Source organism: Delphinapterus leucas, chromosome 15, assembly GCF_059928025.1.
Source record: "Delphinapterus leucas isolate spDelLeu-1000000601 "Yukka" chromosome 15, BTC_Dleu_Yukka2, whole genome shotgun sequence".
NCBI classification, from domain to species: domain Eukaryota; kingdom Metazoa; phylum Chordata; class Mammalia; order Artiodactyla; family Monodontidae; genus Delphinapterus; species Delphinapterus leucas.
The window spans coordinates 34528808-34555331 of record NC_143143.1 but is presented as its reverse complement, the minus strand read 5'-3'; the positions used below and the strand labels follow the sequence as shown (position 1 = coordinate 34555331).

At 51.1% G+C, this 26524-nt stretch overlaps 1 protein-coding gene across 6 annotated transcripts; it reads right to left on the bottom strand.

The window, feature by feature from the left end:
• Nucleotides 1-336: 336 nt before the first annotated feature.
• On the bottom strand, nucleotides 337-23872 carry CDIP1 (cell death inducing p53 target 1). Of its 6 annotated transcripts, none has more exons than XM_022594767.3 (6): nucleotides 23690-23821; nucleotides 3798-3881; nucleotides 3118-3223; nucleotides 2828-2983; nucleotides 1819-2092; nucleotides 337-1697 (listed from the first exon to the last, which is right to left on the bottom strand). In XM_022594767.3, exons 3-6 carry the CDS (start codon nucleotides 3200-3202, stop codon nucleotides 1586-1588), a joined length of 627 nt encoding a protein of 208 aa, XP_022450475.1. In that variant the 5' UTR covers nucleotides 3203-3223; nucleotides 3798-3881; nucleotides 23690-23821; the 3' UTR covers nucleotides 337-1585. The 6 variants fall into 6 exon arrangements, with proteins under 6 accessions (XP_022450475.1, XP_089752347.1, XP_089752349.1 ...); XM_089896221.1 differs by lacking the exon at nucleotides 23690-23821 and adding an exon at nucleotides 23434-23484; XM_089896223.1 differs by lacking the exon at nucleotides 3798-3881 and having other exon boundaries at nucleotides 23774-23872.
• Nucleotides 23873-26524: the final 2652 nt, after the last annotated feature.

The window sequence follows — 26524 nt, the reverse complement described above, 5'->3', positions numbered from 1 at the left end:
GGCTCTGTCTTGCTTAAGGGAGTGAGGGTACCTCCCTGCAGGGTGGGATGACCCTGAGCTCTAGCTGGGGGTCTCCAGCTTGCAGACCCTGTGGGTGGATGCATGGTGTGGAGGCGGGTTACATGTTATCAGTACCATGAAGCCAACTTCCTGATGCAGTCACAGCTGGAATCCTAGGGCTCATCCACACTGGGCTCTGGCGGGTTTAATTAGGTGCTGAGATAGCAGTGTTGTTCCTGGATAGTCGGTTTGGCATAAGCACCGACACCCTGAGGACTCAACCCCCCACCCTCTTTCCCTCGCAAAAGGAAGCCAGGCAAGAGAGCAGAGGCCTCGGGCAGGGGAGTGAAAGGGCCAATTTAATGAGAAACTATAAACTGAGACCAGCCACGATTCACAGTGACAGGAGGCCATGCAGTGGCAGTGCGAGACCAGGAGAGGGGCGGCAGCAGGATACAGTGGTCCACGTGAGCAAGTTCACAGACAAACCATTCAGGAAATAGACAGTGTGGGCCCAGGGCAGGGCTGGTGTCCACCAGGGCACTTGTGCCACTTGTGGCTGCTCCTTTCTCGTCCCCAGCCTGTCCCCCGTCCAGTGCTGCAGCTGCTCCTGCTGCAGTGCCCGCTGTTGGAGCGAGCACAGTGACAGGTGACAGCAAGCCAGCCAGGGCAAAGGGCGCAGCGCTTACTGGGAAGAGGATCCGTGGAGAGTGCACTGCAGATCTGAGTGTGCCTGCAAGGAGGCCCCTCCTCTCTGTCACCTCTAGTCCCAGCTGCGACACACCCCACAGAGGTTGTGCCCACATGCAGCAAGGACATGGTATACACAGATGGGCTAGGCTCCTGGGCATTCCTTCTGGCCCTAGCAAAGACCAGGGTTCACAGAGGTGTGGCTGGAAAGGGAGCTGGGCAGGGGCCAGAGGAGAGTCCCTTCTTGGCAAGCTAGGGCCCAATCTCTTACCCCATGGCCTGCAGGTGTGCCAGTGTCCACATTATCCCAGGTGGCTTCTGGGCACTGTTAAGAGTTCCTGAGTTCTGAGGGCCAGAGTCATTCCTTCTGACCATCATACCTGCCTCTAGCACTTCAAAAACAAACTCAGGCCTGCCTGGGTCCATCCCCCACTCTCAGCCCAGCAGATCAGAAATGACTGTGGCTACAGGCTAGGCCCCAGTGCAGGCCCCAGGTCTAGGGAACCAGCCACTGCTCTGGCTGCTTTTGGTCCCAGGAAGACCCAGGACCGAACCTGTACCTGGTTCAGAAATGCAAGAAGAGACCCCAGCAGGGAGACCATGTGAGATCATTCCCTGCTTATCTTTCTGATCACAAACACCAAGCAAACCAGCAGCACACAAGCTCAGTGCCATCCCCCTGCCACTTGCTGACCCTTGGCCTAAAATCCAACAGAATTTTTGCCAAAAGAGTCAGATGCTCAGGGAAGGGCAAGGTGAAGAAGACAAGACTTCCAGGGGACGGACTGGTGGAACAGCTTCCACCCCCAAGTGGGAGCAGGGAAGCGAGCCACTGAGCGCGGGGAGCAAAGCACAGGGGGCCAGACTGACAGTGGGGAGTCCAGTCCCGGCTCCGTTAGCAGAGGCGCTTGTACGTGTAGATGTAGGCTTTGCAGCTGGGGCACGTGTGCGTCACATCCTTGAAGTCGTTGATGAGGCAGGGGATCAAGCAGCAGCCCAGGTCACACCTGAATCGGAGATGGGGAGAGACAGGGAGGCCTGAAGAAAAGGCGCCGAGGACCGGGGCCTACTCCAGCGTGGTGGTGGGTGCGCTCAGCCTCCCCACCCAGCAAGCGCTATACCACCTACCCCATGAAGCAGCAGAAGAAGCCCAGCACGAAGTTCATCAGGCCAATCTCGTAGGAGATCTTGGTGGTGATGGCCTGCTGGCAGTGGGGACACACCGTCTGCACGGGCGCACCCTCAAAGATCTCTCCCTGCAGCACTGTCACTGTGGTGGCAGCCCCTGAAGGGACCAGGACCGTGGCCGTATGGCCCCCAGGGCCAGGGTAAGGCCCTGGTGGGTAGGGCCCTGGTGGGTAGTAGCCCATGGGTGGATGGGGGCCTGGAGGAGGGTAGAAACCTGGAATGACACGGAAGATGGAGCAAAGACAGATCACTGCCTTGCCACCTGCCCCATGTGAGAGGTGAGCACAAAGCCCTGAGGCCCCCAGCACCCAAGGACATAGGGTGAAGCCTTGGGGACCAGGCCCTGGGCCAAAGTAACCATCGACATTCTCCCAACCTTTCCTGCTCCCTGTCCCATGGGGACCAAGACAGAGAAGCTATTTGGCCCAGCCAGATAGGGCAGAGAGCTGGGAACAAGGTCTAACCTCTCCTCAATCTTAGCTTGATGCGTTGGCTCCCTTGCCTCTGACACACAGGGGACTGAGCTGTGCTCAAGGACCTTGACCACAGGAGGGAAAGCCTTGTCTCTCATCAGCCTCTCCTCCCCACCAGCATCAGGTCTTGCACTGTGGTGCCAGGGGCCAGCCCACCTGACCAGGGCCCGATTCTCCAGCCTGTGTAGTCTCTGAAGAGCTGCTGGGTGAGCAGGATCCCAGGCCTCCACCATGGACTCAGGTTCCTGGCAGCACCTCCAGGAGCCAGCCCTCCCCTGGCAGGGCCCAGGACACCTCTGGCCCACAGAACCTGTACCATGTTCTAGGGCACCTTCCCATGTCCACCGTCCAGACCCACGATCAGCCCCCAACCCTTAAACACCCACACAGACAGACTACCCGCCCGCAGCAAAGGCTGGCTGGCAACCCAGGTGACATGCTGAGTGCTGGGCTAAGCGGATTCCTTTCCAGCTTACCTGGAGGCATGTAGGTGCTGTCTGCATTCACATGTGGGGGGATGAAGCTAGGCTGGGGCATTGGGTGACCCGGCGGCTCATAGGGTGGGGGGCCAATGTCTGCAGGGGGCAGTGACATGCCCGGTGGGGGCTGCATCACAGCTGGGGAGGTGCGGCCTGGACAGAGAGTGACACAGAGAGACAGGGAGAAGAAGCTCAGACGGCTCCAGCCATCGGCGGAGGGCTGCTCCAGGCACCAGCTCCTAGCAGCTGGAAAGGGCAGGAGACAGCAATCAAGCGCTGAACCCTACCTGGGGTGGGTGGAGCTCCACTTTTCTCTTCCAGAAGGGGGGCTGTGGGGCCCCCAGGGTAAGGAGGGGGCGGCTCATTCGACATCTTTGCTGCTTCTCCTGGACCCTGGAGGACAAACTGAGATGCAAAGTATGCTCCCAGCCCGCCCCCCTCAGCCCCCCACCGCCAGTCAGGCACTGGTCTGTGATGAGGGGCTGCAGCACAAGGTGTGTGGTCATCCTCAGAGCCGCCCCTGCTGAGCCCAAGCACACAGGGCCTCCTGTGGCTCCTGCAGGTGTCCCCTGCCCCGGGGCTCAGGTCACCTTTCACTCCCCTCCCCATAAATCTCCACGCTTGCGATGGGCTGGGACCAATTCCTTCGAGAGAGCACACTGGGCTCCCTGTAGGCCCTGGAGACGCCCCACCATTGCTTAGGTAACCCAGCCCAGAGCCACCATCCTCCAACCTCCAGAAACTACCAGCTTCAGGGGTCACCCACACTTCCTTTGTGAAAGCCAGACAGTCGGGTGGCCCTGGGAAGGGGACAGAACCCAGCAGCTTGGGAACCTAATCTAGGGCTTCTCACAGGGCAGTCTGGTCACTGGTCCTCTCCTCCCCTCCAACTTAGGGAGCACCAGGCTGGCCTCCACGCCAGGGCACTGTGGCCTGCTTGTGGGAGGGGGTCTGGGAGAGTTTTTACCTCCAATCCCAGGTACTCAGAGGAGATAGGCAGGTGAGGCTCCTTCTACTGCCGGCCTGGGCAGACACACAGGGTTCTGGGGAGCTGTTTCAGGGGGAGAACAGGTAGCGCCCTCAGCAGCGGCTGCCCTGGGCACCTGGCCCCACGCAGCCACACTCCCTCGGCACTGTATGTCTGGTGTCTCCCCCGCTGCCCAGCTCAGCGCCGTCCTGTGTCCCTACCCACTCCTCAGCCCCCCCTTCCCTTCCCCACAGCTGCTGTCTCCTCAGGGCCACGGCCAGTCCTCTGTCCACTCCCCACCAGGCCCACAGCAGCCCCCTCATGTCCACATGCCCTGTGGGAAGGAATCAGAACCAAGGGCTTCTCCCCACAGCAGCAGCGCTGTTTTGGTCGGGGAGTGGATGGGGCGAGAAGGAAGGAGGTAGTGTTGGTCATTTCCTTCACAAGGTCCACTGAGCACCTGCTGCCGGGTACTGGGGGAGAAGCAGGGGAAGCAGGCCATCCTCCCGCCCCTGAGTCTGCATTCTGTGTCCTTTAGTAAGACACTTCCTTCACTCTATTCAGCAGCATAAAAGGCTAAAAATTAGTAGCATTTTAAAGTGAGACTCATTTTTTTAAACTGATATAATATGAACTAGAAAAAAAAACTAAACAGTATAAAGAATATATACAGTGAAAGCAAGTCTCCTAGTATAGCTCCCTCCTAGAGCCCATCAGTGTTAAGTTCAGAACCATGTGGGGATGGAGGGCCCCAAACAATCCTGCCAGGGGAGAGGGAGCCTGGAGTCAGTAAGTTTAAATATTAAATTTAACACATTAGTGGCAGGGCCAGAGGAACTGAGTCCAAGCAACAAAAGTGAAAAAAGATACAACTGATTTCATCAAAATTTAAAACTTGTGCTTCTAAGGATACCATCAAGAAAGTGGGAAGACAACCCACACAGTGGAGGAAAATTTTTACAAATAATGTATCTTTTCAGGGACCTGTACCATTTAGAATATATAAAGAACTCTTCTAATTCATTAACAAAAAAGATAACCCAATTTTTTTAAATGGGCAAAAGGATCTGAACATACATTTCTCCAAAGATAAACAAATGCCCAATAAGCACATGAAAAGAACCTGAATATGGTTAGCCAAAAGGAAAATGCAAATCCAAACTACAAGGTACCATTTCCTACCCACCAGGATGGCTAAAATGAAAAGGACAATAACAAGTATCATGTAGAGAAACTGGAACCCCCCACATGGCTGGTGTAGCCGCTCTGGAAAACAGTCTGGCAGTTCTTCAAAAGGTTAAAATAGAGTTACCACATGACCCAGCAATTCTGCTCCTAGGTATATACCCAAAAGAATTGAAAACTCATGTCCATACAAAAACTAGTACAAGAATGTTCATAGCAGAATTATTCATAACAGCTAAAAAGTGTAAACAACTCGTGTCCATCAACTGATAAATGGATAAACAAACTGGATATAAATATATATATATTTCCATACAGTAGAATATTAATTCAGCCATGAAAAGAGATGAAGTACTGACACAGCTACAACCTGGATGACCCTTGAAAACATTATGCTCAGTGAAAGAAGCCAGACATAAAGGACCACATATTATATGATTCCGTATATAAAATGTCTGGAACAGGTAAATCCATAGGGGCAGAAAGCAGATTCGTGGTTTCCAGGGGTTTGGGGGGCTGGCCATAGAACAGCAATTACGGAGTTCCTTTAGGGATGATGAAAATATTGTAAAACTGTAATGATGGTTGCACAATTCTGTGAATATACTAAAAACCACTGAATTGCACACAATTATTTAAAATATTTTAATTTTTTGGCCACGCCCTGCGGCATGCGGAATCTTAGCTCCCTGACCAGGGATTAAACCTGTGCCCCCTGCATTGGAAGCACGGAGTGTTAACCACTGGACCACCAGGGAAGTCCCCAAATTGCACACTTTAAATGGGGAAATCGTACGGTATGTGGATTATTGTATGTCAATAAAACCTATTAAACTGAAAGAAAACAAAATTGCCCAACCTTATCACCCTAATGCAGCCAGTCTCTGCATGTCCCTGCCAGTCTGTATGTATAGGCACCTATATTTTTATATAGTTGCCATTGTGACAAAGTTTTAAATCCTTTTAACATTGTGTCACATATATTTACTCCCATCTTGCAAGACTCCATGACCATAGATTTTAATATTTCCAAAAATGGGCCCATCACTGTTTACATGACCAATCCCTATTAAAGCATTTAGAATGCTCCTTATTTCATAAAAAACTGGAACACCTTTGGCTAATGCTCTTTCCCTTTCTTGGATTATTTCCTTGGGCTAAACCTGTCAGAAGTGAGATTATTAGGTCAAAGGGTATGGACATTTTATGCCTTCTGTGAAGGATGATGCTGATTTACAGTGCAAACTCTGAATACTACTGTTATTATGATTTGTAATGTTAAGATGACACTTGGTTATGTTTACTTCTTTGATCACTAAGAGGGAGGACATCTTCCCAAATGCTTATCAATTATATGCCAGCTCTTGTGAGTTGCTGCTTATAATTATCCTTTGAAGACATGGAGGCCAAGGAAAGACAGGACCTGTCTGAGGTCCCATGGCTTATTAGAGGCTGAGCCAAGCCTAGGACCCTGGTGTGACTCTTCCACCCCCACCTGCAGGTGACTCCTCATAGCACAGGGTCAAGAACAGTAAACAGCAGAGCCTCTAGAGGACGTCACAGAAGGTCCCTGTCCAGGGGCACTGGCTGTGCATGCTGGGCCTGAGGTCCCTTGCCCAGGCCACTGCCAGTGGCCACAGCCACCCCGATGGGAGAAAAAGGCAGCTTTCCTTAAGGGGCTTGACTCGAGTCTTCAGAAAACTCTAATATGCTGAGTCTGTTAGAACCTGGGCTGGCACCTGCTGCAAACTGCCATGCTCCGCCCATCAGGGATGCCTGTGGGGGTGGCTTACCAGGAAACTGGCGGGTCCTGAGTCGCTAAGCAGGCCGGGAAGAGCTGCACTGTGCTTGGCAAGGCGCTTGAGCACCTTTGGGTTTAAGAGGGAGGAACTAGCCCCTCCATGTCTGGGGAGCAGGCACACACACACACTTCAGAGGATGCAGGCGTGGCCTGCCTTGTCACCAAAATCTCTGGATCTAATTCCATCATCTAGAGCGCAAGAATTCACTCTGGAATCCCACCATCATAATGATGGCATAAGCCCTGCACACAGGGCAGAGGCCTCCCCTGGTGTCCAGCAGAACCTAGAGCAGGCACTGCTGCAGGACACTCATTACACTCCAGGCCCTGACTACACCACGGCCCAGCTGCTCCTGTCTCCTCTCCTCCCCTCCACACCCACACCCACGATGCAGCTGCCTTCCTGAACTGTGGCAGAGACTGGGGGGCAGGCCCCTCCAATACGAAAGAGAGGTTTCTGAAAAATGGCTCATGAAGATTTCAGGAATTCAAACCCCAGTTCCCCTAGTGCTTCCCAATATAAAATCAAATGTGTGTGTTCCCACAAAACTGCATTGTCCAAGGTGTAATCAAAAACCTCAAGAATGCAATAATCTTAAAAAAAAAAAAAGGCACATGTCCAAAAGAACAGTTTTCCAATAAAAACGCACACTGCTCAAGTTAAGCTACAAGTGCAAGCGTGGAATCTGATATCACAGCCCCGGCAACTTCACTGTTGGGCAGGTGCTGGAGCATCCGTTAAAAGAGGCTCAGGAAGGGCAGCAAGTTCCCAACAGAGGAGAGGGAGGCCCATGGTCCTGGGAGCTTGATGAAGCCAACGTGCAGCCCCTGAACCCCGAGACAGGCCTCTCAGCCTCCTGTTTAGATATTGTAGCTACAGACTGTGAAGAAACAGAGTTGTCTGAAAGCCGTCACGAGTTTATCATAAACCAAACAGGAGCTCCCAGGGGGCCCAGAGGACGTTACACAGCACACCCCTTTATGCCCTCTGGACTTGGTGGATGCAGAGGTATTACCCAGTCATAGTACTGATAAAATACAGATTCTCTGAGAAGAGAGCTAGAGATCCAGCTGACCGCTTAGCAGTTGGTCAGCCAAGGCACTGACCCCAGCAGCACGTGGGTGTAAGGTGCAGAGCAGGGTGCCCAAGACCTGGGAGCTGACTATACTCTGCCACAGGCTTCATGGATTTCCTATTTAAGGAGCCTTAAATTCCTGCTTACCTGATTTCCGGCAGTTTTGGGGATGCTGGGGAATTTCCACTTCACCCTGGATGAAAGCGAAGTGCCGCTGCCCCAGCCCTGACGGCTCCTACTTTAGAAGCCACCGGCCTTGGGAGACAGAGCACTTTCGAAAAGCTGAAGTCTGGGCTGGAACTAAGCAGGAGCTGGAAATGTGTGCACGGCAGAGGCTGGATTCCTAGGGCACCTGTCACGGGGCCCCGAAGATGGAACTGACAAAGGAGATCAGTGTCCCCTCCACTGCATTTTCAGGTTGAGGCCTAGCCTGAAAGGAATGTCTTGACTATGGCCACAGGGCAGGGAGGCAGCGTGGGGCGCGTGGCTGGCAAGCTGAGAAGGCGCTGTTGGGACTCTGATCCACGCCATGAGCCCACAGCTTCCTCAGGAGCCGAGGATGGACCAAGGGACAAGGGGGTGTCCAGAAGCTCTGGGACCATCATCCCCTACATGGGAAAGAGGAGAGGGAGGGCCTGCACCCTGTTTCACCAGGGGATGGAATGGGGCCACTTAAAAGCCACATCTGGCCTCTGCCCCCACAACCAACACAGCCTAGCACCCCCTGTGCTCTTATGTAGGAGGGAATTATTCCGGTCACCCTAAAGTGAGATGAAGCCTGTCTCCACGTCTGTCTGTCTTTGGACCCACCCCCTACTGCAATCTCATCTCACCTTCCCCAGAGCAGCAGGCACTGGGCCTCTGGGGTAGGACACAGGGCCGGGCACTTTCTGCAAAGCCAGGTCTCCCCATGTCCCCTAGTGGAGTTAAAAGCACAAGACCTCCTGGCCCTGGGAAACGGCTCTGGCGTTCTGCTCTGCTCCCAGCTACTCACTGTGCCCTGTGGAGAGCGCTGCTGTTGATCCAGGGCCAGAGCCTGGCCAACTGGCAGCAGCCTGAGGTGGCCCAGGTGGCTCCCCGGGGGAGCTGGGAGGGCCTGGGCCCGGGCCAGCAGGATACACCCCTCACTGGCTCAGCCGCTGCTGCAAACTCCATTCTGCAGTCAGTCTAAGCTGTCCTGCACACCACCATGGGGGTGCCAACCCTGTCCCCGGTCCCCCCACCCCAGACAGTCTCTGCTGAGGAAACACACCCACACTGCCTTCTGGAGGAGGACTGGGAGGGCAGGGAGGGCAGTGTGGAGCTGAGACGCATCTGTACATGAGTGCAGGTTCCTGGAGGATTGAGGACAGATGTGGGGGACGAGACAGAGATGAAGGGAGAGGACGCACCCAGAAGGAGGACTTTCTGACATCAGTTTTCCCCCAGGGTCTGCTAGAGCAGCGGTTCTCAAACTTTTTGGTCTCAGAGCCCCTTTACACTCAATTATTGAGGACTCCAAAAGATTGTGTGAGTTATATATATCAATACTTACCTTACTAGAAATAAAAAATAAGGAATTGTTAAAAGTATTTATTCATTAAAAAGATTAACTTATTACATGTTAACATAAATAAAATTTTAAAATAACTACTTTCCAAAACAAATTTAATAAGAAGATGGACATTGTTTTACATTTTTGCAAACCCTTTAAAAGTCTGGCTTATCGTTAAAAAGTCTACAAATAACAAATGCTAGAGAGGATGTGGAGAAAAGGGAGCCCTCCTACACTGCTGGTGGGAATGTAAATTGGTGCAGCCACTATGGAAAATAATACGGAGGTTCCTCAAAAAACAAAAAATAGAGCTGCCATATGATCCAGCAATTCCATTCCTGGGTATATATCTGGACAAAACTATAATTCAAAACAATACATGCACGCCTATGTTCATAGCACTATTCACAACAGCCAAGACATGGAAACAACCTAAATGTCCATCAGCAGATGAATGGATAAAGAAGATGTGGTACATATACACAATGGAATATTACTCAGCCATAAAAAAGAATGAGGGACTTCCCTGGTGGCACAGTGGTTAAGAACCTGCCTGCCAATGCAGGGTACACAGGTTCGAGCCCTGGTCCGGGAAGATCGCACATGCCACGGAGCAACTAAGCCCACGTGCCACAACTACTGAGCCTGTGCTCTAGAGCCTGCAAGCCACAACTACTGAGCCCACGTGCCACACTACTAAAGCCTGCACACCTAGAGCTTGTGCTCTGCAAGAAAAGCCACCACAATGAGAAGCCCGTGCACCGCAATGAAGAATAGTCCCCACTCGCCACAACTAGAGAAAGCCTGTGCACAGCAACGAAGTCCCAATGCAGCCAAAAATAAATAAAATTTTTTTAAAAATGAAATAATGCCATTTGCAGCAACATGGAGGGACCTAGAGATTATCATACTAAGTCAAATAGAAAGATAAACACTATATGATATCAATTATATGTGGAACCTAAAATATGACACAAATGAACTTACCTATGAAACACAGACTCATAGACATAGAGAACACTTGTGGTTGCCAAGCAGGGTGGGGGCGGGGGTGGGGAGGGAAGGACTGAGAGTTTGGGATTAGCAGATGCAAACTATTATATAAAGGATGGATCAACAACAAGGTCCTGCTGTATGGCATGGGGAACTATATTCAATATCCTGTCATAAACCATAATAGAAAAGAATATGAAAAAGAATTAATATATAACTGAAACTGTTGTATGGCAGAAATTAACACAACATTGTAAATCAACTATACTTCAATAAAATAAAAAAGTCTGGCTTAAGAGAAGGCAGCTGGATGCTCATATCTTCTTCTCCATCCAATCTGTTGTGATGTTTTGGTTAAAGTATGAGAAAATCCAGCCTCCCACAGTAAGTAGCTGGAAAAGGGAAAGGTATCTGAATAGTCTTCTCAGCTAATTGTGGATATTCTTCAACGCTACACCCAAACCTGACAGGTGGTAGTAGCTTCTTAAAGGTTAGTTGCAATATGGAATCTGAATCTTTAACAACAAATTTTTCCTATTATATTGAAAATCATTGGGCTACCTTGTATTTGGAATGGATCTTTTACACATGCCCCGTTTTATAACAGCATGCATAGGTTATTTGGAAAATAATGGTCCACGATTATGAGCCCTGATTATGTAGATCTAGCAATGTTAACACATCTCATTATAAGATATGCCTCCCTCCAAAAAATCACATTGTTACTATCACCACCAACCCCCTCAGAAAAGTCTTTAACTACTGGGAAGCTGTCAACCTCACGGTGGCAGATACAAGTTTTCCAAAATTCTGACATTTTCATTTGAAAGCTCAAATTTTATCATTGGAAACAGTAACAAATTTATCATTGGCAACTTATACAAAAATAAAAGGTCAGTTGTTTTCCTTGAATTAGCAGGCTCACTTTGTTCATTTTCAAGAAAATGTCTGCTAAATCCCTAAGTCTGAATAACCATAGTCTGTGTGTCAGTTGTTGTTTTAAATAAATATGGAGCTCCATGAAAATGCTAGTTCAGCTCACAGCTCAAACAGCTGCACACATGCTTCCCCTTGAGGTCTCCAGCATGCTTCATGTGCGTCCTTTCATCACAACACAAAACATTAAAAAAATGTGTACTCAAGGGTCCAGATAATAAACTCAATAATTTTTACTGCTTTTTCTTAAATGAAACAGGCGTGAACACAACCACAACAATGACTAGCACAGCTGGGTGCCACGCCTGGAGCAGAGCTAAGCCCTGCTACTGTTGCACCGCCAATGCTAATGCCAACACAATGAAAAAGGCAATATAACCAATAACGTCTTGGTGTCCTTATAAACATAGTTCTGACCTTCAGCCCCTGGAAGGTCTCAGGAAGCCTCCAGGAGACTGCACATCACCCTTTTGAGAGCTGCCGGGCTAGAGGAACCCCCAAGCCGGTAAGAAGTTACCTGCAGGCAGAGCATGGTCAGGGCCAGAGGGACCAAGAGTCCCAGGACCAAGAGTGGACTGCGCCGGTGAGTCTCTGAGCTGTTTGTCACACTGAGGCCCCACCCCAGGAACATGCTTGCTGTAACGTGCAAGGCTTTAAGGAGGCATCAGACTAGTTCAGACTCAGCTCCACCACTTTCCAGCTGTGTGACCTCACTGAGCCTCAGTTTCTTGTTTGTAAATGGGGATAATCATGCCTACCTCTCAGGGTTGGAGCTAGTTTTATAATAAACAGCGTAATAAGCAAAACACCCAGAGCAGTAGCTTGAGACCGAGCACACAAGAACACTGAATAAATGGCACCTGCTATTGTGGTCAATTATTGTGAACAACTTCCAACGGGAAGGAAAACAAAACAGGCACTGATGCCTCTGCTATGGCAGCTTCTGCTCCCACAGGAGCGGGGATCCTGGTGTGCATTCCCCCAGGATCCCGGGGTACTGGTAATCAAGCCCAGCCTGAGCGGCTCAGCCCAGAAGAGGTCACTGCAGCATGGCCAAGTGGCGGCCAACTGCTCTGTGAGCCCCTAAGACAAGTTCTGGAAAGGAAGAGATACCAGCAATCATTCTAAAGGGCCATCGCTCCTTCCAGGCGACTGCCCTGGAGCTCCATGGGCTACAATGCCCCAGGAAGGGCACTCTGCCCAGACCCTGGCATCCACCCGAGACCCTAGTGGCAGCAGCTGCAGGGCCGAGTTTCCCACAGCCGGGCTGGCCTGCCCACTGCCTCCCGCCAGAGGAAGTCACCCCCCACCCTCCGGCAGCCATCGCACCAGGATGCCAGCTGGCCTCAGAGGGGCTCCTCTGTCCCCAGGAGGCAGGTTCCAGGCGTCTGGCCAGAGGGGGCTTTGGGCTTTGCTGGGGAAACTGAAAGGCAGCTTTCCGCCTTGCCCACAGCCTTGCATCTGCTGAACCAAGGAGGCGCCCACTGCTCCACAAAGGGTGGAGGCCCGGGGTGAAAGCCAAGTGCCCTGGGGGGGGTCCCCTAGGGCCCACCCAGAGGATGGGGGAAGGGGAGCACACTCAGCCCCTGCTGAGCAAGGGGGCCTGGCCCACATCGTCCACACCCCACCTGCCCACTGTAGAGGCTGCGTGGACCATGAAGGACCAGGCAGCGTGAGGCGTCCCTGTGGCTGGGGGCTTATTCACCAGGGATGGCCACTGCCCTGGGCGACGCCACGTACCGTCCTGTTCTCCCAAGTTCCCAGGGGTGGGCTTAAGGACAGTCTGTTTGGTGGCCACTTAACAGAGGCCCTTGGAGGGGGACGGCACTTCCTCTGGGAATAACCAACCGTCTGTTGGTGCTGATCATTGTGTAGCACCTACTTTGTGCTGGGCACAGGCTGGGAAGTGTCAGGGAGTGAGCGGCTCGGTCCCTCCCTTCCAGAAGCTCACAACTGAGTGGGGGAGACAGGAGTCAAATACACACCAGAAACACCAAACCTAAGTACACAGTGAAACCAGTGGTGTACAAGAAAGTACGGAAAGATCAGACCCGTTCCGGGGGTCAGGGAGCAACTCTCCAAGTAAGCCGGGGGGAGGAGGTGGGGTCAATGAGACTAGCAGGCAAAGGAGAGGACGGGACAGTGGCAGGACAGTGAGTCACAAGGCCTCAGGAAGGAGGCTGCGCCCGGTGTGGGTGGCCAGACAGCAGCCTGGAGCCATCAAGCCTCAGGACTGTTTCAGAGGTACGAGGTGCAGGGGCTGCCCTGCAGCGCACAGACCTCAGATCCCCACAGAGGACCTGGGCCAGTAGGCAGGATAAGGACCTCAGGCCACGCAGCCCAGAGCAGCACCCCGGCCCTTCTCCTCTGAGCAGCCACCCCCCACCCCATGCACCACCCCCTCAACTCAGCCTTCAGGAACAAAGACACTGACTTCCTTTCTAGACCGGCAGTAAAATTTGAAGAGCGCCACCGATGGATTGTATGACCCTATATAATCTCTCCACGCCTCGGTTTCCCCACCTGGACCACAGAACTCCATTTTTATTCAGGGCAGCAGTATCTTTGCTAAGATGTTCTCAGCCCTTCTTACAGTCATGTGACCATGTGGCTAAGTTCTGGCGAATGAGTCACAGTAGAGTGACATATGTTCTTGTTGGAAGGTGCTAAAAGGGAGCCACCTCGGCAGGGAGATGGAGCCCATGTCCTCAGGCCCTCCTCCTGCCTGCTGCCAGGAAGATGGATGTGACAGCCCTAGCAGCCATGCTTGACCACGAGGTGACCTCGGGAATGGAAACCATGCTAAGGACAACTGAAGGTGCCCAGGCCCTGGATGACCATGGAGATACCACCATTCCAGCACTGAATGGACCACTTCTCTCACCTATCTTGTAGTGAGAGAGAAACAAACTTGTTTTCCCTGGGGTTACTGTGAGTTTCCTAGTAAATGCAGCCAGACCTCAATATCAAAGAGAAACAGAGAAGCTAGTGTTCCAGTAATTCTCAAATCCAAGGTAGCCAGAATCTACTTGTGATTGGTAAATTTCCAGTTAGTTATTAACAAGAAAGGAAAACAAGTACCATTAAAAATAAAGTGCTCCTTGGGCCTGAAGGTATGTAAACAAGTGGTCCATCATTGAAAAGCTCCCATTAGGACTTCCCCATGCCTTGGCTTCCTCTAGCTCACAATGCCTTGCGGAGCAGGCCCCTAGGAGGCCAAGTTCAGCCCTGGAGGACTGGAAATCCTGAACTCAGCCCCTTTTCCATTGTCCTTAAAGATGCAGGCAGGACAAGAGAGACAATCCCTCCCTCAGCATCACTGGTGGCTGCAAACCATTTATTTTAACGCTGGAACCTGGGTGTATCTGATGCCTTGGGAATTCTAAACACTTCAAAACAAGCTAAAGACATGGAAAGGACCAGAAAGTATATCTGGTTCTCCCATCTGGCTGCTCTCCTCCCACCCAGCCCTACACTCTTCTCCCTGATGAGTATCATGGCTCAGCAGAGCTGATACATCAGCCTAAGCCAATGGCCCCAAATACCACAGCCTACGCCCTTCCCTGGGAAGGCTTGAGTCCTGATGTCACAGGCCAAGCAGGAAGGGCAGACTCCTCACCTGCTGGCACCCAGGCACTAGGTCCCACCCATCTGGCCACCTAATGTTCCAGAGTCTCAGTTTTCTCATCTGTGAAATGGCAGCAGCCGTCCTTGACCCACCGAGTTGTGATGAGGCGTAAATGAGGTCATGGATGAACAGCACGCAGCTCAGAGCCTGTCACATAGTGTTCAATAAACACAAATCATGGTTTGCATAAATACAAATAGCTGTATTTATGGAGACACAAGCAGAGTGTGGGAAAAGGAAGTATACAATAAAACAGAAAAGAGAATACATTGGTTGCTCTTAATCAGAAGCAAAATCAAAAGGCAGACAGGACTCAAAGAATGGTTCTAAGCTAAAAAGTAGTAAGGCTTCTAGGAACTGTGATGATGATGACAATCATAAATGCACAATTTACATCATGCTGAATTCTGGTCAGAGCCGTGGCACACCACTCTGACTCCCCGTGACAGAGGCAAGGGCACCTGGGCCACAGCAGAGTGGGTTCATGCAACTTTTCTGGAGGACAATCCCACTCCTGTACATTCTTTTTAACACATTAATTCCATTTCGAGGCATTTGTCCTAGAAATAAATGAACACGTGAGCAAAGGTTCACATGTAAAAATGTTTCTATATATCAACGTTTTGATGTTCAACCAAAGGGACTAGTTACCCATCTGGTTAACCTATACGATGTAACTATATTCACTCCCTCAAAATGATGTGGATCTACCTTTACTGACGTAGGAAGATGGACTTGATAGAGCACCACGTAGCATGTACAGTGCGATCCCTTCTCAGAGAGACGTGTGTATTTACATGTAGATTACACACCAAATGTTAAGGGTGGTTTTTTCTGGATAGTGAGATTTTGGATGATTTGTTTATACACACACACACACACACACACAGACACACATATACAGAAACTTTTTATTTCTGTGTAGTTTCTAGTTTTTATAGGGTAGGCAGCTCCTTTGGTTGGTTCCTTCCTCAAAATGCTCACTGTAAGTGTGTTATATTTATGTATATTCCTCCTCAGTCCAGAAAAGGTGCCTCTGACCATAATCTAGTTCTGTCTGTAGGGAAAGAAATGCTCCAAGGAGCAAACCCAAGGACTGGGCTGTTCCCCTCTCATGAGTTGGAGTGGTCTTTGCTTCAGTTTTGTAGGAATTTGGTAACACAAGTCAGTTCTCTATACCAAGTCACTTCCCAGTGCTCCAGTAAAATTGAGGGTCTAGACCTGTGAAGCTGGGACATAAAGGCCATCCAAGGTAGTTCTAGCCTCAGAGACCCTGCCTGGAGAGCCAGCAGGAAGCCACCTGGCAGAGGAGGCAGGTGAGAAAATCCCAACAGACACATGACAGAACTGAGACGGACAGCATCACAGGGCTTGACCGAGGTCACTAGCTGGAGCTGGCGCTGGGAACACAGGTCTCCTCCTGCCCTCTGAGCCGCCTCCCAGGCAGGACCAAGCTCAGCAGCTTGGATTCTGCATGTTTTACCGTTGACACAGAAGAAGGAAGTACAGACAGGAGGGGGATGAGGAGCAAAGGGCAGATAACAGATGCAGCTGCAACCACGAGTGGATAAACAAGTCATCTGCACCTGCTGGACAGGCAGGGCTTGGTAACCAGAAGGCTGACTAATTTTAGAAATGCAATGAATCTAAAGAACCATCCCTTAGGCAATCAAAGTGGAACCCTGAAAAGAAAAAGTCCTTAACTCTGCCTTTGTTGAGCTGACACAAAATGGAAGGCAGCTATGCTCACCACTACACCACCTACGCGAGCTGACACAAATGGACAGTCTTTGGATTGACTCTACTTTAATTGGTTATCTGAGATCAAGATACACCATCTTGATCCAGGAAAAAGCTCTAGGGCCTTAAGTGCAGCCAAGCCACGTGGCCACTACAAGGTCCCCATTCAGCTGTGAGAGTCTTATTTTGGACACAAAGGCCTGCTGGCCTTGCTGGCCCAGGAGAGGAACTCAGCCTGCAGCTGAGCCTTGCCCAAGTCCCCCCATTCCGTTGGGGGTGGGGGAACCTCTATGCTCCCAAGAGAATGGCTTTGCCTTTCTGCCCTCATGAACTCCGAGTCCCGTAGGTACTGCTCATTTTCCGTGAGCACAAGGAGGGAGCGCCTCTGCATCATTTAAGTCCCTCCTGTTGCAGGCAGTGTCTCAATTCTTTTACACTAAACACTGCTGGGTGAAGAACAGCAACTGCAGTCAGTCCAGTGTGGCACGCTTCTAGAGGTCACTTGGATGGAATCAGTGAAAAGAAAGAAGCCCAAAGCCAGCAGACACCTAGCAGACCAGTAATTATTCCTGGGGTAGGACCTCACAATTGCAATGCTTAGATGTGCCGTAAACACCCTGTGAAGGGGCACACGGTAAGAAGCTGCGTACAGAACTGACGAAAAAACCCAAGAACACACAACAGTACAGGGATACTCTCCAGCGGAAACTCCCCTACGTGTAGCAAGGGGCACTCACACGACTGACACTGACAATCCAGAGGAGCTAGCGTCCAGGACAAGGACATGATGTCCACAAAGGGGAAGGGGAAGAGCCGGAAAAGCGCCCTGGGAAACCTGAGTGGGGAACAAATCTAATCAGCATGTGAAATTACACTCCATGAAACAGTATATGGAACTTGAACTAAATTCATATCACTCTAAATGGACATCTGACCCAAAGAGCTGGCTTGTGCCATTTGGGACAGAATTATTTTGGATCTTCTCTTTGAGGAAATGAGAGCTCACGCTGTATCTGGGGTTGCCTTATTTTCGGCCCTGTGCGTATTTCTCTATGTTTCGTACATCTAGAGGCCACCTTTCAGGCCACAAGTGTCTCTAGGGATCACCAAGTCCAAGGTCTCAGCTGACATACGTTTGGTCTTCAGACATTACTAAGCACCCATGAAGGCAGGCCTGGGCGCGGTGCTGCATTTAACAGTGGGCAAGATGGCCGCGCCTGCCCTCCGGCTGCTCCCTGACAGGGAGCCTGGCCCAGCTGCTCAGACAAGAGGCGAGTCTCAAACCAGTGCTCCTTCCCACTGCAGCTGGCTCAGCCCCATCTCTTATCTCACACATTTTCCAAAATGTTTCTCAAAATTTTGCTTAAGCAGAATCTTGAACACCCAACAAAGTGCTTCACGTAGTGGAATTCCATTGTGTGAGCGTACATGGATTTCACTGCACCCAGGACAAAAGGAGAAACAAGTGAAGTGAGCTGACCAGTCCCTCCCTTTCTCCTGGAACAGAACGAGGGCTCCTGCATGCCTCCCCTGGTGCCATCCAAGGCCTCCACAGGGCACCAGGACCGGAGGCCTCTGCCCTACTGGCTGACTGCAGCCCTGACCACTGCACATTCACTAGGGAATTCAACTCTACGCAGATCTGTGTTCCCCGCCCCAGGGAGGATGGAGCACACACAGACCATGGGCCCTACACCTCAAGGCTTTACCAGCCAGTAGAGAGATGGGACAGCTGAAGGGCAGACACATACATGATTTTATTCAACACACAAACAGCCAGCACACATCTAGGCCCTGAAGATGGGGGAAACAGCAGTTTTCATGTCACAATCCAGTGGGAGAGGGGCTGTAAAACACAGAAACTAGTAAAATACATTGTATGTCAGCCAGTGAGGCGTACCACGGAGGAAGGAGGAGCAGGGAAGCGAGGGTTTCTCTGAGTGGGGGACCTTCAGGTAAAAACAGGACAGAGGTGAGGCGAGAGCCACGAGCCATGTACACGGCTGGGGAAAGGCCCTGGGGAAGTGCAGTTCCGCGCAGAGGCCTGGAGCATGTCCACACGCCCGTGGCTGGGCAGGAGTGAGATGGAGGGCTTCCCGTGCTGTGCCTGGGCACTAACGTGGGTCCCTGAGAGTCCTGAACCCTACAATGCTTGGCCCCCACCTCCGGCGGGCACAGGTTCTTTTTGGCCAGTGTGACTGGGACCACAGAGAAATGGGCCCCCGTGTGGCCCCCATACTCCCCAGGCAAAGCAGGTAGACAGGTGACCCGAGCTCACCTAAGCTTGCCTCCATGGGGACAGAAACCAAGGCCTGCCCCAAGTGCCAGAGCTGAGAAGTGGTCATGTGAGCAACACAGAATTCCTCTAGCTCTGGGATTAGCCAATTTTATTCAGCAGAGCCATCACTACCCAAGTTTGTTTGCTTATTCTTTCTTTCAAGTGACTACCTGTTTGAAAAGACTTGATTCCTGACTCTTTAATTCAGCCAACATTTCATAGGCCCTCTATAGAGGCTACTCACCTCCCTGGTCCCTGCCCTCAGGCAGCTGCAGATCCAGCTGGAAAGCCAGCTCACACTTGAAAAAATTTTGCAAAAGATACTCAGCAAAACCCAAATGAGAATACGTGACAGCAGATGCTCCAGGTGAGAGAGGGGGCGGTCTGTGGGTGGGGGCCCTGGGAAGGCTTCAGGGACCAGGTGGGCCCTAGGTAGGCCCTGCAAGGAGGTGGGCAGGGGTTCCAAAACTGGAGCAAGAGTCACTAGGAGAAAGGGGGAAAGAACTGTGGTCAAAGGCCCAGCCTCCCCAGGCAGACCGGCAGCTCCCAGAGGGCAGGGGTGGTGTTTGGGGCCAGTCTCTCCACAGCCCCAGGCAGTACATCAAATATCAGCTGACCAGTTGGATGATAACACAGCCTGGTTGAAACTCCCTGGCAGGAGCTCTGTCCCCCAGCCCACAGGCCCTGCTTCAGTTAGCAGTACCCCTGTCCCCAAGATGGACGTCTGAGAGATGTTCCAGAATTGTCTCTGCCCCTTAAAATCTGACCTGTCAGCAAGCCTTGCGAATGCCATGGTTCACAAAGCTCTCAGAACTCATCTACTGGTCAAGGTTCAAGGTCAAGGTTTACTGGTCAAGGTTCAAGGGGAAAAGTCTGGACTTGGCCGTGTGTTCCAGATCTCTCTACCCAAGAGTGTAACTCGCCCTTTCCCAAACAAACCAAATCCCGCCCCAACCAAAGAACCTTTCCACCGACCCTTCCTTCAGCCTCCAAACCCTCTTTCCAGAAGATGGAGCCTCTCCTGTAATTCCCTGCGGTGGGGATCCTCTGTCCCTCACTCTTGTCACCCCACTGGAGAACACTGGGACTCTCCCCCTCATTTTCCTGGGACCCAGCTCAGTGCCTGGCACAGGTGTGTTGAATAAGCAGGTCGGTGAGGGAAGGCTTCCCATGCTGTCCCTAACCCACAGCCACTGGGCCAGAGCACAGCCTCAGCCGAGAAGCAGTGTGCTGGCTTCCCGATGAGAGTGCCAAAAATCCAGACAAGAAAAGAAACCCTTTCTTGAGTCACTGTCGAGTCCAGGGAGCAGTTTGCACAAGGGGGCCGGGGGAGCCCCCATTTCCCTTCAACCCTGCTGTCTCAGGAGAGCTGGGTTTGGGGCTCTGCTCTGCCATTATTTGGCAACCCTGGACACATCATTTGGTATTCTGGCTGCTTCCTCAGCCGTGAGACTCAGAGGTGCCTGAGCTGCATCTGCAGAGCTGACACTGCATGCAATGACAAAACACAGGTGAGAGTTCTGCCTGGTGGGAACAAAGCACATACAAAAGGCACACACTGCAGACAAAACTTCATTCCCTGCTGTTTCCCCAACTTGTAAGACTATTGCTCTTAATGTTAATTAGAACTGTGACAACCGTTTCACGTCTTCCTGAAGTAATAACAGGTTAGAATTCTCCTCAAGCCCCACCCAGGGAGACCCTTCCGCCATTCCCTACCTACTTCCACCTTTCCTGGCCTCTGTTTCTCCTTGAAGGAAAAGCAGACACTGAAACAGATCTGAGTTTAGACTGAATCAACACTTATTGAACACATTATGTATCCAGCACCTTCACAATTTTTACTGGACACCTCCTCGTGGTAAGAATTGATGGTGTGGATCACCCAGTGGACAGACCACGCAGGAGCTCACAGCACCCACAGATCAGGAGTACCAAAAAGGTGATGAGAAATGTTTTCTAGAAAAATGATCAAACATTACCAAAAACACATCACAACTGCTTTCATGGAAAGAATCAGAACGTCATTGGCCTTCCTTACCCTGCACTACATAGTTTCGTGCTGTCTTCCGTCTAATATTAGGGGCCCCTAATCTTCTCAGTGCTTACAGCAGAGACAGACCTTCATCTGGGTGTTGCTCCTCACCTACCACAGATGCAGCAATTGAGGGTCTGGAAGGGCAAATGACTTGTCACACAGCTTGGAAGCGACAAAAAGGCCTCTAGCGTGGTCTGCAGGGCCCTCTCAGGGCGAGAGGCTCTGCTGCCACAGGTCCCAGGCCAGGTGCCCCCTGTCCCCTGCAGCACTAAGTTGCATTGCAGCCTCTACCACCTCCAGGGGAGATGTGTCTGGGAGAGTCCTGACTGTGCAGAGAAGAGAGAACGAAGACCTTTGTGGGATCCTAGAAACTGGCACATTTCCATTCTGTGCACTCCACTTCCAAGTCCCTTTGTGGGGCACAATAAGCCTCATGCCACCACTGCCAGCCTGGCTCTCCTCCTCTCTCCTCCCCACTAAGGGCCGAGCTCCCACTGCATGCTGCCTTCTCACTGGCACAACTGCCTTCCTCCTCGTAAGGGTAGAGACATCAATATAAGATGCCATGACTTTAACTGCCACACTTCCCTGACTGTGTCCTATATGACTACAAATACGTTCGTGCCCTTTGAATAGTATTTCTGAAAGTGGAGACGAATTTTCACAGGACCTGTCCCTTCGCTCCCCTTCAGACCACTGAAGAGGGTCAGGGTTAGTATCTGTGGCTATGGAATAAAGTACCTGGGCCCAAGGGACTCAGAGCTTGTTCACTGGGCTAGGAAGCCCTGTGCCCTTAGGGCTTTAGAAAACACACCAAACCAGCAGATTCAAACCGGGAAAGCTTATAGTGTAAAGAGCAGGAATGGCTTGCAAGCTGACGACTTACATCAGTCCCTGCCAACGCAATATGTGGGGCGACCTGGCCATCAGGACACATCCCATCAGTTCCCCCTCAAAACAATTTTGTTCCCTGAAGTATCATTCTATGTCACACAGTCCATGTTTTTGCTCTTAGGGTGATTCTAGAACCATGGCCTGCTGTTTTCAAATCTTTGCAAGAGCACATATAAAGCTCTTTCTTGGTTCCAGAGGCCCATCCTATAGAAAAACCTCCAAAGTCCTCAGCTCCTCAGGGATGAGAGACAGAGAGAATGACTCTCAAATATGCAGTCAGTTAAAAAACAAGAATTCTAAGACTAATTAATAATATGCATGTTTAACTATTTAGGGGGGAATAGACCGATATCTGCAACTTACTCTGACACACATAAAAACAAAATAATCAGATGGACTGCTGGATGGTTAGATTTGTGATAAAGTACAATAAAATGTTGGACTTTCTAGGTGGCATTCACTGTAGAATTTCTTCATTTCCTGTACGTTTGAAACTTTTCATAATTAAACGTTTGGCAGAGGGCAAGGCAGAGCTGGCGTGCCTCTCCCCACCAGACTCTTAGATCAGCTCTGAGGGAAGAAACAAAGCACGGAGGAGCAAGGTCACACTTGCTAGGCACTGCCCTGCCCAGCAGTCCACAGGACACACACGAAACTGGTATAAACGCTATGCTCAAGGTCTTCCATCCTCCTCACACTAAGACCAAGGTTCTCAACCCCAAATGAGCCCGAGAATTATCTGTGGAACTTATTAAGTAAACTCCTGGGGCACATCTCATAACTGCTACATCTGAACCTCTGGGGGTGGGTCCCCGGAATCGGCCCTTTTAACGAGGGTCCCGATGTCTCTGATGCAGAGGATCTTAGGCCCATACTGGAGAAACTTACAGCCTCTTGCTCCTTACCTGACACCTGTTGAAAGGCCTCCTGGGAACATTTAGAGGAAAGCAAAAACACGCATACCCTTAAATAAGTCAAGTGCCCAAACCCGGGCTCGCATGACGCTGTGAGTTCAACTACACCAAAGTCATCGATGGTATGAGGTTGGGCCCAAAGATAGGCCAGGTCACTGCCTCCACCCTCGGCACCGGCGTGTACGGTCGAGAGTGGGCGCAGAGATTTACAGATGTAGGCAAACCAGGGCGGGCGGGGGAGGGAGAGCCGCGCAGGGCCCGCCTGGCCTGCCAAGGTCACCACGGAGCTCAGCAGAAGCTTCTTTGTCGCCGGGACCCTCCTCCCGACCCCCCCTCCTTGAAGAAACAGCCCCTGCGGAAAACCGGGGATGGTACTTCCCCAACCTTCCCTGCAGAGGATGTGGGAGGCGTGATAGCGGGATCCGACGAGCGGACCGGCAGCCCTCGGGGCACCAAGCCCGCCGCCTGCCGAAGCCTGGCTAAGCTGTCACCGCAGCCCCGCGGGTGGCCGGCCAACCCAGCGACGGTACGACGTCAAAACCCCAAGGCTGCTCTGGATCGCATCAGCATCCTGGGAGGAGGCGACCGGCCCGCTGCGCCGCCCCCGTGGTCCCTTTACCTCGAGAGGCCGGCAGCCCAAGGCCGAGCGAACGCCGAGACAGCCCGGGTCCAAGCGCTCGGAGGACAAGACCCTCAGCCCCGCGGGGCTTTGCGCGCACACCACCCCCCCGTCCGCCCAAACGCCTCTGGGAGATGTAGTCCGTCCGGGTGCCCGAAACGCGCTCCGCGGGCCAGCGGGACCACAGTGCCCGGCGTGCACCGCGCGGGCGCCGCAGGCGGGGGCAGGGAGGGGGCTGCGAGGTACGAGGTCTTACCCGTCCCCGCACTGGCCGCCAGTACCCAGCCCTGCTCCCAGGAGTCTCCGCGGGAAGCCGTCTAGAATGGTCGAGGCGACTCACCGTCGCCGCGGCGGCCGCAGCAGCAAGAACAGCCGCCTCCGCAGCTTGCAGTCGCGCGTCTGTCAGAAGGAGGCGGGTAGACTTTGGAGCAGGGCCGAGACCCGTGGCGTCACAGCGAGGGGTGGAACCATGCGGTCAGAGGAGGGGCCATGAGGTCAGTGCAGGGGCGGGGCCTCGAGGCGGCACGTGACTAGCCCTGGTGACTTCACGAGAGCGGGAGCCCTTCGGCCCACGCGAGGCACGTGACAGGGCGTGGGGTCTTTGTCAGGTGAGGGAGCAATCAAGGGAGGCTCTGCTAGGTCTCCCTCCCGGCTCGCCAGACCCCGGGTATCCACCAGAGCTAGGCGCACCTTTCTTCCTTTCAGGCGCATTTGTTCGTTTATTCCACAAATATCTATTGGGTTTAGGCGCTGGACATTATGTGGACATGACCAGGTGGAAAGATTTTAGTTGCCTGATGTGGCGGTTCCAAGCAGAGCTTAAATGAGACAACACTCCGCCTTTTCCTTTCAGCTCTCATACTGTTAACAAGTGTTAGTGGGCATTTTTAATGCCATGTTTTTTGCAGTTTTGTTCCTTGGGTTGGTTTTGCTGTTTGAAATGGCCCCCCAAGCATGGTGTTGAAGCGCTGTCCAGTGTTCAGTGAGCATGAGAAAGCTGTGATGTGCCTTACACAGAAAGTACCTGTGTTAGATCAACTGTGCCTGTGTGAGTTATAGTGCCCTTGGCCTTGAGTTCAATGTTACTGAACCAATAATATATATTAAATAAGTTGTTTTAAAACAGAAACACTCAAATATGGTTATGTATTAATTAGTTGATACAAATGTTATGACCAGTGGCTGGCAGGAACCTTACCATGCATTTCCCCTGGAGCAGTGAGTGGTTCACTGTTCACTATTTCAGTGTTTGCAGTGACTTTTTTTAAAAAATAATTTTTATTTTTTCTTAATCAGCCTAGTAAGGGATTTAGTTATAGTTTATTGTTAACATTTAAGCCTTTGGTCATTTTTTAATTTATCCAAATGATATTCCTCCTTTCCTTTTTTTTTTTTAAGGCCACAACGTGTGGCTCACAGGATCTTAGTTTCCCGACCAAGGATTGAACCCAGGCCACCACAGTGAAAGCGCTGAATCCTAACCACTGGACCGCCGTGAGCCTTTCACTGTTGTGGCCTCTCCCGTTGCAGAGCACAGGCTCCGGACGCGCAGGCTCAGCGGCCATGGCTCACGGGCCCAGCCGCTCCGCGGCATGTGGGATCTTCCGGGACCGGGGCACGAACCCGCGTACCCTGCATCGGCAGGCAGACTCTCAACCGCTGTGCCACCAGGGAAGCCCACAACTTTTTTTTTTTTAATTGAAGTGTACTTGATTTATAATCTTGTGTTTGTTTCTGGTGTATGACGAAGTGATTTAGTTATACATATATATTTTTTCTTTTTCATATTCTTTCCCATTATGGTTTATTACAAGATATTGAATATAGTTCCCTGTGCTATAGAACCTTGTTATCTGTTTTATTCAATATATATAGTAGTTTTTATATGCTAATCCCAAGCTCCTAATTTATCCTCCCCACTCCTTTACCCTTTAGTAACCATGAGTCTGAGTTATCTATGTCTGTAAGTCTGTTTCTGCTTTGTAAGTTCATTTGTGTCATATTTTATTTTATTTTTTAACTAGTTATTTATTTATTTTTGGCCGTGCCATGTGGCTTGCAGGATCTTAGTTCCCTGGCCAGTGATTGAAACCACGCCCTTGGCAGTGAAAGCACGGAGTCCTAACCCCTGGACCGCCAGGGAGTTCCCGATTTATGTCATAATTTAGATTCCACATATAAGTGATATCATCTATTTGTTTTTCTCTTTCTGACTTACTTCACTTAATATGACAATCTCTAGGTCCATCCATGTTTCTGCAAATGGCAATATTTCATTCTTTTTTATGGCTGAGAAGTTGCAGCGACTTTATAGAACATATATACCACTAATAATGAGACTCAACTGCGTATGATTCGATTTTATGTGGTGCAGGGGCTTCTCACTGCGATGGCTTCTCTTGTTGCGGAGCACAGCCCCCAGGCGGGCGGGCTTCAGCAGTTGTGGCTCACGGGCTCTAGAGCACAGGCAAAGTAGTTGTGGCACACGGGCTTAGTCGCTCCGTGGCATGTGGGATCTTCCTGGACCAGGGCTTGAACCCGTGTCCCATGTATTAGCAGGCGGACTCCCAACCACTGCACCAGCATTTTGCGGTACGCGGGCCTCTCACTGTTGTGGCCTCTCCCGTTGCGGAGCACAGGCTCCGGACGCGCAGGCTCAGTGGCCATGGCTCACGGGCCAAGCCGCCCCGCGGCATGTGGGATCTTCCCGGACCGGAGCACGAACCTGTGTCCCCTGCATCGGCAGGCGGACTCTCAACCACTGTGCCACCAGGGAAGCCCTCGATTGACATTTTAAAGAATCATTCTGATTGCTGTGTGGAACGTGGTTTAGACCAAGAGAAGCAATTAGGAAGCTGGGAAACCAGCACACATGCAGTTTTTAAAGTTTCTACTAATCATATTAAAAAAGTAAAAAGAAACAGGTGAGATTAATCTGTACTAATTAACCCAATATATGCAAAATATTGTTTCAATATTTAATCAGTATAAAAAATTATCAATGAGATATTTTACATTCTTATTTTTCCCACACCAAGTCTTCGAAATCCAGTGTGTATTTTATACTTACAGCACATCTCAGTTTGGTTCA

Bases quoted from the DNA above. Each gene is read 5' to 3' on its own strand.
- CDIP1 (XM_089896220.1), bottom strand. From the start codon at position 11,953: ATGTTCCTGGGGTGGGGCCTCAGTGTGACAAACAGCTCAGAGACTCAC. The intron at 2,984-3,117 runs GTAGGGTTCAGC...CTCTCTGTCCAG, and splicing joins TGGAGCTCCACCCACCCCAG to GCCGCACCTCCCCAGCTGTG. The intron at 1,698-1,818 runs GTAGGTGGTATA...TCTCCGATTCAG, and splicing joins TTCTTCTGCTGCTTCATGGG to GTGTGACCTGGGCTGCTGCT.